We start from the raw sequence: 19,609 nt of genomic DNA, 5'->3' as shown, positions 1-19,609 counted from the left end.
GGAAAGGGGAGTTTGCAAGGAAAAAGTCTTGGGGAGGGTCTCAGCTGGCCCTGAACCAGAGGGGCGTAGAGGCACTTTACCCTACGGACTCCCCAGGGGTCCCAGGACATGTAAACATGTGTTGCTCCATGATTTTCCCTACAAAAGTGTGTTCTTTAAATCCCTTTGCCACCCCAACCATGGCAATGCTCTTGCTCTCACACACACACAAAAAGATTTATAAACCTGTCTTTTTTTTTTAAATTTTTTTTCTTTTTTTAAAAAGGACTCATCCAAAGATCTGGATAATAAATTATTTGCGTTTCCTAAGAAACTTTTTTTTCCTTTTTTTCTTTCTTGTTTGCCTGTTAAGCTGTCTGAAGCTTTTGCCAGAAGCAAGCCATTCGACTAGATTGTACTCATCTCTTCAATGCAGAAATGCTATTAAAGGAGGAGCAGGGGAACCCAAAGAAAGAAGGAGAAGGAAAACCCCCATCCCAATTCGAGAAGCCCTAATTCCTCCCCATGCCATGAGGAGAAGGAGGAAGAGGAGGAAGAGGAATGCTGCGTAACACTTGAATTCCTTGTAAACGCTAGGAATGGGTCTCTAAGGCTGACAGTGATGCGGGGAGGGAAGGAGAAGCGACAGCCTCAGCCCTTCCTCGCTCAGCTGCTGCCTGGGGATGGATGTGCCTCCCCCCGCTGTCAGGGAAGGGTCCCCCCCTCACCCCCTGTTTCATCCTCCCGGCCTGTCAGCCATGGGGAGCATCATCAGCAGTCTCCCTCTGTTGCCATGACCACCAGCATCTCACTCTTGCCCATCTCTTCTAAGGCACTGGCCAGGGTGTTGAGATCACCGTCATCTTGGTGCTTGGCTTCCCATAAGTCCAGGAGCACCCCCGTGGGGCTGGCTTTGGTGGCAAAGTAGTTCAGATACCTGCAAAGGAGAAACAAGAGAGAAAGTTCAGGTTGGTGCAGTGCCCTTCAGGGATGAAAGGAAGGAACACGCTGGAGCAGCAAACCTGTTTGCAAGATGAACCCTGATGGAAATGGCATAACGCAAATGCCAAAGCCCTCGAGAAACTATCTTCAATTTTTACACAGAGCTGGAATTCATGCAAAAGCAATGCAACCTTTGTTTTGCTGAAATTACCCTCCCTTCCTTTGGTGCTCAGAGTTGAACCCAGACAGGAACAGCACAAGCATGGTCCCAGATAAATTACACAAGAAACCCATGACAGTGGCACAGATTGATGCACGGATATAGATGGGTATAACTATGTACATTATATCTCTATTTATGGGCAGACCTATATAGCTGGACATAACCTAGCTGGATGCCTTCAGCAGGGAGGGAGGGCAGAGTGAAGTGCCTCTGCCTAGGGCACAGGAGGGAAAAGCAAAGCATGCAGAGACCCACCGGTCCATGGAGAGCTTTTGAGCTAGAAGTCTCCAGTCATTTCCCCTGGAGTTGGGAGCATCCAGGCTGTTGCAGATCTTCTGCCGGATGGAGAGGGGGATTTTGAAGGCATAGGGTCCCAGCTGGGTGGTGGTGGCGTTGGTACCACTGTGGTGGGAACGGAGGGTGTCAAAGGAGCTGGCATGCTGCAAGGCGAGGAACAGGGTGAGATGTTGCAGCACAGAGCGGCTCCTGAGCATGACCCTGTGCTGTCCCCCCACCTCCCCACCACTCACCTCTCCCAGCATGATGTGGAGCTGAAAGATCTGCCCTTCCCCTTCCACCTGCCGGACGCAGACCTTGCAAGTGAGCTCAGTGGAGGCCTGGCTGTACCTCTCCAGGGTGAAGGTGCAGTGCAGGGCTCGCTGGCTGCCGCTCCAGATGTGATAGAAAGGGATTTCCTGAGGACCACCAAAGCACAGGCTCAGTGAAGGCTCCAGGAGATCCCTTGGGAGATCCCACTCCCTCCAGCCACCCCACGGGGATAAGATGGGACAGAGGGACCCTACAAACAGCATCCCACCAGAAAAGACCTGAAAACCAGTCCCACTTCCTCCATCTCTGTGGGAGACAACTTTGGAGACAAGACCAGGGCACTCACAACACCACGGAGCCTGGCTGAGGATGGTGTCCCCAGTCTGGGACCCCAGCTGGCCTTGCCTCTGCCCCTTACCTGGTACTTGGCCAGCAGCTTGCTCCTCCATAGTGCATGGGGGATGTCATGGATGGAGAGACGCAAGTTGTGGTAGCTGTCCTTGAAGGGCAGGGACTTGGGCTCCTCCAGCAGGTACCCACCCAGTGTGCGCTCCAGCTCCAGCACCTCCTGCAGGCGATACGACAGGCAGAGTGAGACCATAGGAAAAGCAGGGGCTGCTCCTCTCTTCCCTCCATACCCAAAGCTAAGTATGCTCCTGACAAGAGGAGTCAGCAGCAGCAACAAGCCCAGACAGGAAAGCAGCCTTTGCCACCCTGACAGCTGCTCTCCAAGAACTTGCCAACTCATCTCACGTGCCAGCGCCACCTACAACTTGAAGTTTATAATGTGAGAATCAGTATATGCCTCTGTACTCCTCAGACAATGCAAAGGTCCAACACAAAGGTCAGGCACTCTTTGCAAGAGTGCCATCCTATTTGTTTTTAACACCATCCCACTATTATAGCAGCAGCTCTTAGCAAAAAAATGCAATCCAGGAGCCGAAGTGCTGCCTGCATCTCCACCTAGAGGCACTAAAGCAATCCTGACACCACAGAACAAGTCACAGGGAATTAAACAGCCACTGCACCAGTGGTCCATATAACTTAAGGATCAAAACGCAAGCTTCCCATTTTGCACTCGATGTTACCTATGTCACAAATACCTCCCAACTAGGTAAGAGACATGTCTCCATGCAGGAATAACAGGATCTATAGAAAAATGATGCAAATCACAGCAACATTTTCTGTGTGTGGGAGACAAAGCTCACCCAGCAGCAGCAAAACCTCTCGTGTAATCTCTGCAGAAAGGGAGCCCAGCATAGGAGCTAAGCAACACCCTCATTTTTTCCTTCGGAGAGGGTGAGGAAGGACAGGGAAAACAGTAAACATGCTTATTACTTCACTGTGGTCACTTTGCAGGCAGTTGCATCAGGTTGTCTGCTCCCTGGGGCCAGGCCATCCTGGGGCACCAGGCAGCATCTTGCCACCAGCACTAACAGCTTTGGGAAGGAGGGGCAGCCCGCACCAGCATCACAAGGTAAGGTTACCTTCAGAGCGTCTGGCGTGTCCTCTAAGCAGTAGACCTTGAGGCTGTACTCCAGGGAGGTGCAAACGGTGGGGGCAAAAATCGCCAGCTGAAGCCTTTTGATGGCTGACCTGGAGTAGGACTCTCCAACGAAGACATAGGTGCCAAGCTGGTCTAGCAAAACGTGGCAAGACTTGGCTTCCAGCTGGCAGTAGCAGGGAGTATTGAGGGTCTCTTCATCCAAGGTCACAACTTCCTGCAGGGAAAGATGGGAATTCAAAGATGGGGGTCAGCACATCATCCAGGGAGTTGTGTCCTGCAATGCTCATGGTCATTACTGACTACAGGGGCTGGCTTCCCACCTTACCTCCCAGTTTCCCTGGTGGGACTGCGTTTTCAGCTGGTAAATCCAATCTGAGGAGCCAACATCGGCACAGTGGGGAATGGTCAGGACAACAGGGCGACACAGGAGCAAGCCAGTGGGTCCACAGGTCACCGCTGGGCTCAGTACTGTCTGAGTGCCTTCAGAGGGCAGGCTGGGGAGGGGAAAGGGGATACTGATTGGAAAGAAAGCCTCACAGCAACCAACAAAAAGCAGAAGCATGGGTGGCAAGTTGTGACTTACAGGGCACTCTCTGCCTTGTTGAGGACCAGGTACATCTCATAGAACTTCCCCTGGGGGATGGCCCCATGGGGCACCAGCAGGCTCACCCCTAGCATGGAACACACAGGCATCAGTCACAAAACAAGGGAGAAACAACCAGGCAGAAACCACCCCTCTACCCCAGCTGGTGAGCACAAAGACAGAAATGAGATAGGGCAGCCCAGAGCGCCCCAGGAGAAACATCTCTAGATGTTCCTCAGCTGCACTGCTTATGCAGAGGAGCCAGGCCACTGTAGCAAGAAGGAAAACCACAGGTTGCGTCTTTTTGCAAGGAACGAGCCCTGGGTCAATGGCAAGGCCAGCCAGCAAAGTCCCAGGAGACTTTGACCTCCAGCCTGAGAAGCCTGGCTTGGGAATGGCTTGCTGCCTTCCTCCTCTGAGCCAGCTTTGGGATAGCAAAGGGTTGCTCGTGGCAGGTGAGTCTGCTGGGACAAGAACAACTCCTTGATCATTCAGCAGCCAAACATGCCCTACTCCCCAGCCTGGGGCTTACCAGTGCCCGGAATGGTGAGCCTTCCCCCCAAATAGCCAAACGTGCCACTGGCGCTGTTGCCATGCTCCCGAGGCAAGCTGAGGAGATGCTGGGAGCCCAGGGCTTTGCTCCGCATGTTCACAAAGTGGCTGTCCCTGGTGCTGTCCCCTGGGTAGGTGCCAGTGGTGGGGAGCCCTCCAAGCAGGTCTGTCCCCTCAAGGAGCCCTGGCGAGGAGGCGGCAGTGGAGGAGTTGTACACCTTGATCTTAAGGTTGGGGAGAGGGTCAAGCAGGGGGGAGTTGGTCATGGGGATCTTGTCTGAGGAGTCCTGCAGAGCATACATGGGGCCACGATACACCCCGGCGCTGGCAGTCAGGTCTGGCTGCATTGAGGGGTGCAGCAGCTGAGGGTTGTCTGTGGGAGGAGGAAACACAGATGGGATGAAGATAGCAGTGGAAACAAGAGGACATAAAAGCATTGCTTGACTGGAAGAGATGCCTCCATGCCCAGCAAGGGATAGAGTGCGCACAGGAGGTACAGTGGGTGAACTCCTGGCTACATCTGTCTGCTTTCCGAAGGGAACTGCTGAGCATCACGACTAAGTGAGAAACACTGTGTATCCTACGGTAAATATCTACCATATTTGCTTTGCAGATGCTTTTCCCTGGCTCCCACTATCAACACCTGACCACCTCCATGGAGTCCTCGGCCTTCAAATACCAGCATATTCCCTTAGAAACTTCGGGCTGGAGTCTGTTGAGGACCTGCCCCCTACTGTGATTTGCAGCATGACTTTCTTTCTACCTGGGCTTGAGCTGGTGAGCAGCACCTGCATGGAATGTAGCTCTTACCATGCCTGGAGGTCTTGAAGTTGACAGGGTGGAAGCCCCCAGTCAGAGCAGCTGACGAGTCTGTGATGTCTGTGTCAAAATCCCGGCATCTCCTTCGGTACACCACCACCCCCACAGCCATGAGGATCACAATGAAGACAAAAATGGCCACCACCAGCCCGGCATACAGGGCCACATCGCCTGTGGCCTCCAGCACTGGAAGAGATTAAAAAAATGGAGGTGAAAAAAGGAGCACCAGAAATGCACATCAAGACCCACCAGTGCTCCTCAACCCTGCCACTAACTCAAGATACAGGCACAAAGGGGAAGATGTGTACTGGGCCTGCCTGGAAAAGCTGTGGCAGGAGGATGGAGGGTGTTTCCTAAGAGCAGTCCAGAATTCAAGAGTGATGCCAGAGAATGAGATGGAGGTGAACCCCTCAGACCTTTGGAGGACACTTTGCCACAGCTCATGCAAACTTTACCGGAGCACCAAGAATCACAGAAACATTAGGTTTGTGCAGCTCATATTTGTGAAGCTATCAACTCTCATATCCCACACAGAGACAACCCTGAGGAGTAAATGCAATGCCTATCCAATGCATCTCATATATATGTACTTGAGCTATGCATCCAACTGGAATGATTGAGTGTCACTGTGTCTATAGAGACACCTCTCAGCTTTCCCACCTTCCCTTCCCCTGCCACAAGGCTCTTGATCTTTAAATGCCTGGCATAGCTTGAATACATTTGCTCAGAAAGAAGAGGGATGAAGAAGGAAGGCAGAGCATTGTAAAGCCTCCAGCACCAGGAGCTGAGCATGCGCAACCCACCCTTCTCTCCTTCTTCCCTCCATGTTTGCTCACTTCTCTTGGTTTCTATAAGTTTTGTGCTGGAGTGAAGCCCTGTCCTAAGCTTGATGATCTCAGACATGTTAGGACTATGCCACTTCTGGGAGGTGTCACCTTGTCCCTGAGTTCATCCATCTGGATGCAAGAAACAGGAACCCTGATGCACCCTGGGAGTCCCCCAACTCAAGGAAGGGAGTCCTCATAGTGGGGTGACAAAGCCCGGCATATCTCTGGTGGCAGGACACTGTCTGCATTGTAGTGCACCCAAGAACTGCAGGCAGCAAAAGGGCGATGGGAGCAGGAATGCAAAACGGGTCATATTTATAGCTTCAAGCAGAGCACATGATTCAATATACACAGAAGTTCTGGGGTGGCCTGGGTTGCTCCCTCTTCCCACCCTGTGCTTCCATAGCTGCTGAGGAGCCCTACAATGGATGCAACAGAATAAAGCCAAAGCAATGCCGCACAAAGAAACAAAATGGCCATGAAATGAGCACTTACGGTGGCTTTTGGGTTCGCTTAGAACTCTCTTATCTGTTAGGAAAAAAAAGTTAGAAAACAAAAGGTGAAGGTGGTGATGGTGTGATGGGGATGAGATGAAACAGAAGGCTGGGAGGGTAGAAGCCAGCCCAGGGGGCATGAGGAGCCTCAGCATAGTGGGGAAGAAGTAGAGAGCAGCATCATTCCATGGGGCATGGAGAAAGCCAAGCAGAAGTGTGGTGATGAGGATATCCTCAAGCCCAGCCAGCCCCTGGGATGCACGATCCCACTAACACGACTTTGGGCATTTCTGGCCACAGCAACATTAAAGGGGACAGTGGTGTCACACAGCAGCAGGTGGCAGCATCAGCTGCTCAGCTTTCAGTGTGCCCATTCAGCGCAGCAGCACCATTATCATCATTACTAAGTTTTTTCATAGCTGCTGCTGCAGAGCTCCTACCAAGCAACGACTCAGGTCAGATGTTTTAATGGTGGGGCTGAGAAACCCTCTTAGCTTGCCCCCACTGACCACAACCAGCCTTATTTCAGCAGAGACTCCAAACATAGAGCCATTTCAGAAGGCTTGGTGGGACATTTAGATCCCACAAAACTCCCCAAACCTTTCTTGCCACCAGGTGAGAACTAACTTTTGAAGGGGTGAGTGTGGTTAAAAACTTTGTTAAAGGCACAATTTAAAAACCAGGTGTCAGCAACGCTGCTGCCTGCTCCATCAACTTCAGGGCACAACCAACAACAACATGGCCAAGTGCCAGGGCAACACAGCCCCCAGTATCATCTACAGCACGGGTCCCTGCCCTCCTGCCCACATACTCACTCTGCAGGCAGAGCCCATCGGTGCAGTTTTTGGAGTCAAGCAGCACGCCGCTGCAGTCCTTGCCACCATTGCGGGGAGCCGGGGCAGCACACTCGCGGCTGCGCCAGTGGGTGCATTCAGTGCTGCACGCTGACCATTTGCTCCACTCCGTCCATGCACCGTCCACTGCAGGCCACAAAACACAGGCACGTCAATAAACCCCTTGGCATGGCTTCAGGGCTCATTCCCCAGAGCCAGAATGTCTCTGTTAGCAGAGAGGTGCCCATGCCCATCTCAGGGCTTCCAGAGACCTTCAGGGAGTATTATCCCAGCAAACCAAGCCCCACTGCTATCTTAGGAGATTAAGCTGTACCTCTATAGATATCTCCAGCTCTTTCAAGTCTCAGCAGACTGAAAGATGCTTTGGACTGGTCTCCTGAGCCCCTGTCTCCTTGAGGTGTGCTGGGAGCACAAGTGAACCGTGCAACTGGGCGGATGAGCAGTGTGGGCAAGCCAGTCTCTGAACCCGCCTTACCTGGGCAGAGGGTGGTGCAGGTGATTTTCTGGAAAGGCTGCCCATCACAGAAGGAGCCGCCATTCAGTGGCGCGGGGTTGGTGCACGTCCGGGTGCGCTTCTGCCAGCCCCGGCCACAGCGGTTGTTGCAAGGAGACCACTCGGACCAGGTGGACCAGCCACCATTCACTGCAAGAGGAGATGGACAGCATTAACACATCAACAGAGCCCTAGCCCATTTCAGCAGGGACTGGAGGTAAGCCTAGGGTTCACCAGGTCCTCTGTTCTTACGTCTTCCATCACACCTTGGAACACCTCACCCTCATGAAAAGTAAATCATGAGACTCTTTCTCATGTCACACACCCCATGTACAAGGTGCTCAAGCCTCTTTGGTCCCTTTTTCACTTTACATTTGGCCACAGCAGATCTTTGGTTCTGTAGCAAAGTTTAGCCAAATGCAGCTTTCCAGCTGGGTCTAACCCCTACCCACCTTCATACACAAACGAGAAGGCTTGGAAATACCTACATCTAATAAGCTCTCCTAATGGCCTGAGCAAGCTAGTAGAGGTTCCTGTTTTGCAGATATTGGATATTACCTAATTCAATGAAATGCCCTGGTGGGGTTCACTCCTTCCACTCCCAGAGAGTGCCTGTATTTCCCCTTGGCTTGGGGACATAGCTAGCAACAAAGGTCCCCTCCCCAAGAGCAAGGGCCAGTTACCGTAGACGATGACGGCAGCTGTGGTGCTACGGCGTTTGGCTACAATATTCTTGGCCATGCAGGTGTAATTAGCAGTGTCCAAGAGCCGAGCCTGTTTGATGATGAGGTTGTGATCAATGGTGATCAGGAAGTTGGTGTCCTGGGTGGGATCGATGACATCTTCATTCCTCAGCCACTCCACCTAGCAGTGCAAAGGAATGAATGGTTAACGATGGTGATTAAGCTGATGAAGAACTGAACACTCAGCCAGTAAAAGCTCATAATGAATTTTAGTGGAAATGCCCATCCCATGTGCTCACCACCACCAGGGTCTCCAAGAAACCTATGACATGACTGCTTAACTAGGCTGTTTGCGAAGGGCATGAGTCAATATCACTGAGCATGGGTGAAGGCATGAGCAAGGAGAAACATCAGGTAGGAGTGGCTGAATTCACGAGCCTTGATAGAGAGCAAAACCCCTCAGACCAGCCTATGACCTGCCCCAAAGCCCTCCCCATTCTCATTACCAAGACCACCAATATCCTCAGCACCACAGCCACTGATTGGCCAACCTTGCCTCTGACTGTATTGATTTCTCCCCAGAAGCTGGGCCAAACCCGGCCTAAGACACACTACTGCTGTTTTGGCCAAGGATGGAACATTGTGGCTACCACGAATGCACAGCAGCTGGGGGCTGATAGAGCTGTGGGAAGAAAAGCACCATCGCCATGCTAGGGAAAACCATCTGTACTGACTTTCCCAGCCCTTGGCTCTCGATTTTAACTGCTCCCCTTTAGACAAGTCATGGGGTGCCTCCTTGTTAGGTCTTCCCTCGAACGGGTTAACACCACATCAGGAAGCATGGGAGAGGTAGGTTGAGCAGGTGCTGAGGTTACATATATTATTAATGTCAGAATAACAGAGCCACTACCCAAAATAAACAATTTGCTGAATAATGAAAGCTGACGGACTCGGCACGAGGCCATCCATCATGGCAGCAAGCCATCTGCAAGGACATGCCCCTCTCTCCTTAGTATGGGAGAGGACACCCCCACTGGGCATTCCCTTGGGTTGCTGAGCTGCTCACCTCTGCCTGCGGCACCCCCTCGGGCGGGCGGCACTGCAGCAGGACCTCGTGCTCCAGTGGGACCTCCTTGCCCAGCGGCTCCTGGTCAAAGTTCTTCCGTAGGTCTGGGAGGGAAAGGAAAACCCAGGTATTACCAGCCCACCTCAGAAACCAGGCAACCTGCAAAACCTTTGTGGGGAAACAGCACTGCCTTGGCTCCAGGGGTCCACAAATAGGGGAATCCCTCTGGCATAGCACAGCTACAGCAAAACATGCCATCTAAGAAAGAATCTGAAGAAGTAACTTCTCCAGGACGAATTCAGGACAGCACATGGTGCTCAAGGACAATGCCTTTCCTCCTTCATGTGTTTGCAGGTTCATACCTCCCCTCCTGTCTTTTCTTTTTGGGCTAAATCTCAGCTTAACCACTGTTAATGAGCAACCCTCTCATTTCTTCAGTAGCAGGAGCATCACTAGATGGTGCTGCAATCCTCTACTACAGCACCCAGCCCTCTATGGCTGCAGCTCCTGCTTGTGCAGAGCAGTGAAACCTTGGTTCACCTCATCTGCTTGCCTCCCAGAAACACCAAACCCTTTCCTGGGGCTGAACAAACCAGCTTCCTCCATAGCCATCCCTGTACCTCCTTGATTTCCCTGTTAAATCCTTCAGCAGCATAGCTGATACACCAGCCACCGCCGTTTTGAACAACATATTGGATTATTAGCCCTCTAATAGCAAAATCTGTTTACGACTGGGAAAGCCTGACTGTTCTACTATAGCTTTGCCATCTCATTTGCTAAGAGAGCAAACTCAGCTGGGTAACAGCCTGATTAACTCGCCCTTAATCAGGCTGACACCCACAAACAGCAGCTTAAAGAAGTGACATATGACAGCAGGGACTCCAGAGACACAGAATCGCTGATTCAGGGAAAGTGTGCAAGGTGCTAACTGTTGGTTTATTAACAATAATAAAGCACTGGGAAGAGCTGAGCATGCTGACAGGAAATGCGCCATTAACCCAGGTAATGCCACAGCCTCTTACCTAGGCAGATAGGGACAATGCCTGCTCAGAAGCAAAGCTCAAGCTGGGATGGGGAGCTAAGACCAGGGCCATCCAGAATGGATGGGTCATCTCCAACTGATCAAAAAGCACTGCTTTCAACACAGAGCCAACATTTGGAGATGGCCAACCCCACCTAACTGCACCCACTGTGTCTTAGGGAAGCCAGGAATGAACGACCTGGCTGCTATTTCAGCTGCCAGAAGCAGCGCACACCTGGCTTGACACTATTGCTTTTTCAGCCTGGGATCCAGGGTCACACCTCAGGTTTTGCAAACAATTTCTAAATTCGTTGATTGTGCCCTCTGGAAACCTTTTGGATGCCCCAAAGTGGAAAAGAAGGTGGAAGAGGGACTCATTTAAACTAAATCAGTAGACTGTGAGCCGAAGCAGTGCAGGTAGGTAAATGCAGCTCTTGCAGAGGGATGGGGAGCACTGCTGGGAGCATTGTGTCTGAGCAAGCACTGTACGTACTGGGTACTTACATGCTATGCGGACATATGCCCTGCGGCTCTTCGTCGTGCCCGCGGAGCTCCAGGCCACACACTGGCACCAGTAATCTTCTAAGCCAAAGAGCTCCTCTACCTGCTGCCGGGAGACCTCGATCTGTACCTCCCGCACCAGCATCCCTAGAAGAGGACAGAGGGATGGCATCAACTTGGCAAGAGCACCCAGGAGGAGGTAAACTGAGACAGCATACAAGAGGGCTCAGAGGCTTACAGATGCAGAGAGCTGGAGGCATCTCAGAGGCATCTTGGTTTGGCACCTCTGTAAATCAGGGAGGATGCTCCCTCCCTTTGACTTCAAGCTGAAGCCAGGGCAATGGCTGATGTGGAGGAGTCTTCTTTTCTTTTTTTCCCCAGTATGGCTGGGCAGGACCAGAACCTTTTGACCATTTCAAGAGGCATCACCCTCCTCCGTCAGCCCTCTCCCCCAGCAATGACATCTCCATCCCTGCCTAGACCCTTTCCCACCCACTGGGGTTTGAAGGATGCCTCCTCTGAGGCTTTGCTGCAGGGAACCATCTTTTGTCAGCTGCCATTTAAACACAAATAGAAGAAGACAAATAAAAGATCTTAAGAAATAATCCAGTTATGATGGCATTTCATACCTACTGGCTCCAAACAGAGTTACACACCTCCATCAACCCCCAAACACCTCTGTGAAGTCTGCCAGGACACCCTGGCCATGGCAAAGATGCAATGTCAAAGGTGGCACCACCGTGTCCAGAACACAGTCCCCTGGACTGCAGGATGCTGAGGCTTGTCCAAAGCATCACCAAGGGCGGGAGGGACTCAGGGCTTGCTTTTCCTTATTTTAAGCAATACCTGCCCTTTTTTTTTTGCAGCTTCTATTTATAAAAATGCCTCAATTTCACAGCGATAGAGAGCCGCTTGCTCCCCAGCTGTTATGTTGTTAGCTTGTTCCCAGTGCTGTGAGGAGCAATTACTACCTCTCTGCCACCTTCCCACAGAAGAGTTGACAAATGTGCACCAAGGAAATACAATTTGCCTTGCCACTAATAAGGGGAGGGGAAGCGGAAGCGGAGGCATTTTGGGCCAAGCAGTTTTGGAAAACTTAGGGCTTTTAGAAGGACCCAGGACAGAGATGGTGCAAAACCATCTTGTCTCTCTGGAAAGCACGGGTGAGGTGGGTTGAGCAGCAGGTGGGGAGCATCCCGCAAATGCGCTGCTATCTCTGTAACCCCCAAAAGCAAAGATTACCAAATACTGTAGACCAAGCTTATGGCTCACAGAGTTGACTATTTAAGGGGCTTACAGGCATCCAAACACACCCGCTCTTACTGACTGTCCCTTCTCACCCAGCTGAATTATGTGACTTGGCCTATTTTTGCTTTCCTCCACATGAAACGCTTTGGATCAGACGCAGTCAGAGCATTACTAAGCCCAGCTCATTCAAGACACGTCATCTTAAAAGTTGCTTTTTTTTTCTTCTTTGCTTTTTTTTTCTTAAGGTGCCTTTTTCCAAGCTTTTAACCAAGGACACTTAAAAAGCCACGAACGCCTAACCATGCTAACCCGTCAGTTTGTGGCCAGCTCTCCCCCATGCCCTTTGTGGCAGCTCTCCCTATAAACAGCAGGCATTGCAAACAGAGATTTTTTTAGCACAGTAAGCCATTGTGGTTCCGGCTCCTTTTTTCTGAGGGTAGCTGCTGGGCAGATATGCCCACGCTGGCAGAGTTTACATGCACAGCATCACCGCCGTGCTGTCAGTTTGTTCACTGATAGCAGCAATACCATCTTTGAAGCCTGGGTGAAGAAGGTGTGCAATGTTTCCTCCCCAGATTGATGGCACACGTTCTGTATCTGCAGACTGGGATCTGAGAGGGAGGCATTGGCCCAAAGCAAATGAGTCCCCCACTAAAACAGGGTAAGCTCCTGCTGCGCAGACTTTCTGCTCCGTTACTGCTCTGTTTTCTCCAGCCTGTTTTACTCAAGAGTTGCATGAAGCAGGTTATTCAGAAAGGGGTATTCATTCAAGAGGTGGAGCAAATGGTGGGGCCAGAAATACAGTGCTTTTCCACATCACTGAACCATGAAATTCCCTGCTACAGGATGCTGGGATGATCCAGAGGAGAAATGAATCCTAACAGCATTTAGACAAATTAACAGAAGAGAATCCATCCAGGGCTGGACCACACTGCTAAGATATTGTCACCAGACCAGGAAGTCCCTTAATCATAGACATTAGAAAGCTGGGAGGTAACAGAGCAGGGCCCACCACTCCCTCCTTGTCCTGGTTCAGTGTTCTTCCTCTAAGCATCCACCATGGCCACATGCAGGGTGCGCGAACTTCTGGCTCAACCCAGTGTGGCCACATGTTATAAATAAATTAATAACCCCTCAGTGAAGGCTGCCCAGTCACTAATCTGCACTGGCTTTGCCTTAGAGCAGTGAGGGTTTCAAATCTGGCCTCCGCAAGAACTGGGAGGTGGAGATGGACTCTAAAACAGTGCTTCCAGTGCTCCCAACAGCCTCTGTAGAAGCAAGGGGAAAGTCTTCCCATGCATGTTTGACCATCCTCCAGACAGAGATCTTCTGGAGGAAAAACATTCCAGGAACAGATGAAGCAACATTAGGAAGAAAGACTCAAAAAGCCGCAGAGAAAAGAAACGATCTTCCCTTTCCAGAGCAGGTTCAGACTGGCTCATAGACAGCACTGGATGAAGAGCTGAGGAGATGCCAGGGAAGGGCAAGACTGTTAAAAAATCAAAGGGACAAGAGGAGATTCTATAAAAATACTTGTGTTTCAGGCTGACAAAATCTCTCCTAAGCTCAGCCTGCCTTCTGTGGCCAACACCACAGCAGTTCAAAAGGCTATGTTGGTTTAAAGCCCTCTAGAGATGAGGGATGCTGCATGTTCAACGATTTGCAGAGAAATGTGACTGTTTTCTTCCTCTTCCTGATCAGGCTACAGGTACCAAAACTGGTGCAGACAAGACAAGAGCTGAGCTAAAGCATCCCAATTTTGGCAGATCTGTTTTAGTACATGATATATGTAATCTCACATCTTGTTCACATGCCAAGACATTTCAAAGCATGGGGCAGGAAGATCTGTGGAGCCCAATCTCCTGCAATAAGAAACCTCTTAGAATGCCTAAACCACATTCTCACCCCTCCAACTTCAGACAGCCAGCAGCTGACTTGTCCTCTGAGGCAGGGAAGAACTCATCTGCCATTAAAAGGCATTTCAAATCCTACCTGAAAATATTCTCATTACCCATTAAACATCTAATCCCTTTGTGAACTTGAGCGAGCTGCCAGCCTTTGCTACCCCTCGTGGCAATGACTTCTACATGTTGATTAGGCATTTTGCAGGAAAGCATTTCCTTTTTTTTTATCCATTTTAAACCTGCTTCTTTCAAATTGCATTTAACAACCCCATGTCCTGCAAATGGATAAGCGTGCAAGCACACAGGCTGACTTCCTCAAGCTTCTATGAGGTATGGTGACCCATACCATCATCACGCCTTCATCAATGGTTGGGAAAGTGGCAGCTCCTCTACTAAAGTTCACTGATGATATAGAAAGAGAGACAAGCTGTGCACAGATCAAGGAAGTGGGAAACATACAAAAGCTACCTTATGAGATTGCAACCACCTGGGGAATGATAAACATGAATCACAGAAGGTCTCCTTGAAGGAGAAACATCTACAGGATGGATGTGCAAGACAGAAAAGGGCAGAAGTGCCTGGAAAGAAGAAAGTGGAAGGGCAGACAGGGGGATGCCAGGGTGGGTTTGCTCACCGGTGGCCTCGTCCAGGCTCTCCTTGGTGACGTGGTCGTTCTGGTTGACCCACTCCCCGTTGCACTTGAAGTAGATCTGGGTGGCGGGGTTGGCGCGGCAGACAAGCTCCACCGGCTTGTTCTTCACGATGTAGGCATCCTGCGGCTCCAGCAGAAAGTAAGGCAGGGTCTCCGCTGGGGGCGAGGGGAAGGAGTCAGGCAGCACATCGCTGTACTCCAGCCCTGTCAGGGGAGTGAGAGGGTCAGGAGGTGCCCTTAGTCCCATCCCAGCAGGGACTCAACTCCTGCCTATGTCGCTTCATCCCTCCCTCTCCTTCCCAGCTCCGCCATGTGTGCGGTGGTGTCACCAGCAGCCCTTGCTGAGGATGCTCAGAAAAGCTAAAGAGGGCTGGAGTCTCCCGAAAAAAGAGAAAAGCAATTCTCTGCTAGCTAGACCTGCTGCTGCTGTGGAGTGCATCCTGGTTTTGCCTGGTTACCAGCCCCTCCATCCATACCCCAAGACCAGGCTGACCCCAAAGCCTGGGTGATCTCACTAAAGGACACCCCAAGGCATAAAGGAAAACAAACCCAAGTCCAGGGAAGGTGACAAGGACACAAAGAGGCTCCAGAGGGGCTGGTGTCCCCCTTCCCAAGCCTCCCTCCCAAGGCCCTGGGGAACGCAAGGGCATGCTCCAAGTAAAATGCTGGCAGGGCTTGTGCTGGGAACGCAGACCACAACCTCAGCACAAATCTCGCACATCCCGCTCTTTGGTGGAGTTGTGTGTGAGATCTCAGCCCCCTGCCAACACTTGAATCTCAGCATCACACAACACAGGGGGCAGCAGCAGCCCCTGCCAGCGCAGACCCCAAGGACCAGCTATCTGCCCATCACAGGTAAGTGATTGCTTCAGCCCAGCCACCTCCAGAGAAATACAATCACCCAAAATGCAATTGGGATTCATACAATCCCACCCCAGAAAACAGACTGGGTCATTGCCCTGGTCATCTCCATCTTCCCGCTTGTTTGCTTTCAAAAACGATCTAAATGCAAAAATTACTAGAAAAAGAGGTTGTGTCTGCTTAGATCAGGCTAAGGAAAGCCTTGAAAAGGGGCAAGCACCTCAGTGCTTACCCAGGGATGTAATTCCTGAGGATCGGGAGCCTCAAGGTGGCTCACACCCCCAGCACTGGCTTTGAAAGATGCTGTGACCAACACTGAGGATCATCTGCAGCATCCAGCATAGGAATGTTTCCTGTTTCCAGTCAATTTGCCCATTAAGATCACACCCAGGATACATATACAGGACTGATAAAAAGCCACATACATGCACTGGGATGCTACTCCTTAACCTGTTGTTCCTGGGCATCCCGCTAGCAGTCAGGTCACATCATGAGGCTTTTCTTTACACCTAGTAGTGTTATGAGCTTTTCCGTCTCCTCCCTTTCCCGAGTGACAGCTGTGATCCTCAACTCCAGGCACTGCAGTACGCAGGAAAACAGCAAATATCCCCAGCCTCATGATAATATCTCCAGAGCTGGCAAGGAATAAAGGAGCCCACTCCCTTTGTCACCCTTGGCAAGAGCAGCGGTGCATGGTGAAAATCAGAATCCCAAGATGCAAGGAGAAGCAGCAAAAAAATAATCAGATGCATCAAGAAAAGAAGATGACCAAGCTGCCTCCCGAGCAAAAATCAGTCAGGGAAAAAAACACACGAGGTCAGTCGTTTAAAATGCATTTAGGAAAATTGACTTTCCATTTCTATTTAACACAGCACTAAGGGAGAGCGTTAGGACATTTGTCATAATCCATTAACTGCTCTTTTGGAAACAATGAATTAAACTCTGGGCTAATTTCTCTCTCTCTGGCTGTCTCTCCACCACCTCTCCACTGCCAGCCATTTTCTCCCCTATCTCATTTGCAGACCTGTAATTTTCCCAGCACCCCACCGCAGGCAGGGGGATGGGGGCATGAGGAGGTGCCAGCCCCCACCCCGAACGGTCCCACACTTCTATGCCCACATCAAGCCACCGGTCCTGCTCCCCTCTTCTGCTAAGCAACCTTTCATCTATATCACTGCGGCAAACATCACTTACTCTTTCTTTTTTTTCATTTACTATTCAATTTTGCACCCACTGAGTTGTTTTGTTGGTTTTTTGTTGTTTTTTCTAAAACTGCTTCGATGCCACAAATCTAAACTCCCTGGCAAAGGGGGCTGGCAGGAGACAATCCAACTGGCTTCGGAGGCAGCCAACAAAACTTCACTCATGCGCTCATCTGAAAACCTCTCTGAAGTGATGCTCTTTGCATCCCTGCAGCGCACAGGCTGCAAAGTTGGACCTGAGCTCTGCTGCCAGGAAAGGGCACAGGTAGCACGTGCTGTAAAGCATCCTTAGAAAACCTGCAATGCCTGCGGGGCTTGCTTGCCACCCATCCCCAGGGCAGGGTTGGCTCCTGGGCTCTGTTTTACAACTGTAAAGGCAGGTGGGTTTATAAAGCAGGCTTTCTATAAGGAATGTAAACACTTGAAGCCCATTAGTCTCTTGGCAGAGCAGTCACCCCCAACTCCCAGCCCTGCACTGGGTCAGGACCAGCCTCCCCTAGGCACTGCTGAGGGCAGTGGCAGAGATGATAACCACTCCAAAATATACTATCTTTGGCTGTGATGTGGGCCTGAGGTTCCCCATTAAGTTTTATTTCTTTATCTATGCCAGCAGTTTTTTATTTCTTTTCTTTCTTCCTTCCTGTTTTGTTGTTGTTGTTTTCTCCCCAAGCCAGGTGCAATACCCCAGGATGCAGGCGAGGAGACTCAATGTCACCAAAAAAGCCGATTTTCAGAAGGACCTTTCCCTATGGGGGTGACACCCTGAAGTGCACGTGTCACTCCTGAGCCAAAACCGCAGGCAAGGTGAGGTCTTCCTCCAGCAGCCAACACTAAAGACACATTTCTCCCACCCCACTGACACTTTGGTGATGCTAAACAAGACTTTAGGTCATCCAAGAAGATCTTGGAGCTGGGAGGGGATGAGTCACGGCCCGGTGAAAATCACAGTTTCGTGACTCACCCATCATCATCTGCAGCAGGATGGGTGGTGTTCTGGGCTGTGGTGGGAGCAACCTTGATCCCCCAGCACACTCGTGGTGTTTGAGGCTGAAATATCACCAGTGGTACTGCCAACCCCTGCAGTGATGGATCCCATCCAACCCCGTGCCTTGACAGGGGTCTTCCCAAATCCATGATGGCAGTTTCAATCAAGCTCAACGCTTTGGGTTTCTTCTCCAAAGGGGCACAGTGACTTTGGGGATGAGGGTGGTGGAATAGGATGATGTCCCCAGCCCTGGCTAGATTCACCATCTGCTTTTGGTGGCTACAAAATCTGTTCGGATTAAGGTTTGAACCAAAAGAAACCCCAAACCTTTAAAGCTAGGAGCATCCTGGCTGCTGGGAAAATTTCAATCCTGCAAACTCACAACAGCTGAGAGATCTTTTATTTCTGGCCAAGAGAAATCTGAGGCCAAAAAAGCAGCTCTTAACATGAGACAGGGAAATGGTGGTTTTTTTGTGTCAGACGTGTAACCAGGAGCATGCCACAGAGCCCCAGCCCCACAGCTCCCCCAGGCTCCTGCTCGCCCGTGAACGGGAGCAAAACAAGGGGGAGGCTGATTTCTCAATCCAGAAAACAGCCTTACGTGGCTGAAAAAAAGCATTCACAGCTGGGCAGGGTGTTTGGTTCCAGCACAATACAGTTGCTGGTATTTAAGCGCACTGGGGAAGAATTCAGGCAGAGAAACAACAGGGACTTTGGATGAAAAAAGGGAGGAGACCCATGCTGGGCATGTTTATCATAAGCCATCAACCCAGCCTTTCATCCGCCTTCCCAGTGCCTGGCCACCCGCTGCATGGGAAACATCTCACTCTGCTAATGCTCCAGGGGGACCCACAAAGAAACTCCACATACAGCTGGCGGGGGGAAAGCAGGCTGCTCACACCGTGTGGAGGAATGGCTACTGCTCCCACTGCCCTGACTGTCCAGCAGAAACTGCAAAATAAAGAACATAGAAGCACCTTCCCAGTGGTGCAACACCATCACCTCCATCTGGCCACTTCTGCTTTGCCCAACACTGCTCTGATCCCACCGAGATGACAGTTTCAGCCATTGACTGCAAGAGCAGCACATGCAAGAGAGACACTTTTGAATGCAGAGCCAGGGAAGGAGCCCTGCGCAGCCGGGATTTCCAGTACTGTAATCAGACAAGCAATAAAGCTCCCAGCAACGACAAACTAATAAATATTTGAGAGTGCGCTACACTGACTGTAATCATTGTCTCCCCAGCAGACGTCTACAGGGGGTTCCCATCTGCCAGCTTCCTCTTTCCCGCTGGAGGTGGGTGCCTGTTTCCCAGCTCCCTTTTGAGGGTTTTAGAAGTCCCAGGCTGTCACCATCCCACAGTCTCACACTGCCTGGGGCATGTGGCTGGGTGCTGAAGTGTAATGTGCTACAGGATGGGCTGGAGCACTGGTTTCAGCACTATATCTGTATCTGGAGGAGGAGAGACACACAGGGGGCAGCTCCAGGGCTCGAACCCATGGGACCAAACCCTGAAGCTCTGAGGATGAGTGTAGTAGGAGCAGTGAGACAGAAAAGGGAGGAGGTGAATAGGCACCGACAACTTCTTTCTGCTCCAGCCTCATTTCCCCCATCCCTCATCACACATTTTAATCTGATGGGGTTGATCTGGATTATCCACAGCA

General features: G+C 51.0%; 1 protein-coding gene across 1 annotated transcript in view; it reads right to left on the bottom strand.

The window, feature by feature from the left end:
- Positions 1–750: 750 nt before the first annotated feature.
- UNC5B (unc-5 netrin receptor B) overlaps positions 751–19,609 on the bottom strand; it is a gene marked incomplete at both ends in the record, with an annotated part of 52,226 nt that continues 33,367 nt past the window's right edge. Inside the window, 16 exons of the mRNA XM_080620870.1 lie at positions 751–916; positions 1,400–1,584; positions 1,675–1,839; positions 2,112–2,261; positions 3,181–3,414; positions 3,526–3,694; positions 3,784–3,871; positions 4,316–4,708; positions 5,146–5,340; positions 6,477–6,509; positions 7,291–7,455; positions 7,805–7,972; positions 8,506–8,686; positions 9,572–9,675; positions 11,097–11,240; positions 14,880–15,101. Coding sequence (XP_080476996.1) covers positions 751–916; positions 1,400–1,584; positions 1,675–1,839; positions 2,112–2,261; positions 3,181–3,414; positions 3,526–3,694; positions 3,784–3,871; positions 4,316–4,708; positions 5,146–5,340; positions 6,477–6,509; positions 7,291–7,455; positions 7,805–7,972; positions 8,506–8,686; positions 9,572–9,675; positions 11,097–11,240; positions 14,880–15,101 — 2,762 coding nt within the window. The remainder of the gene's footprint in view (positions 917–1,399; positions 1,585–1,674; positions 1,840–2,111; positions 2,262–3,180; positions 3,415–3,525; positions 3,695–3,783; positions 3,872–4,315; positions 4,709–5,145; positions 5,341–6,476; positions 6,510–7,290; positions 7,456–7,804; positions 7,973–8,505; positions 8,687–9,571; positions 9,676–11,096; positions 11,241–14,879; positions 15,102–19,609) is intronic.

The sequence above is a fragment of the Psittacula echo genome (genome assembly GCF_963264785.1).
Source record: "Psittacula echo genome assembly, chromosome: 6".
NCBI classification, from domain to species: Eukaryota; Metazoa; Chordata; class Aves; order Psittaciformes; family Psittacidae; genus Psittacula; species Psittacula echo.
This window is presented reverse-complemented; position numbering and strand designations above follow the sequence as displayed.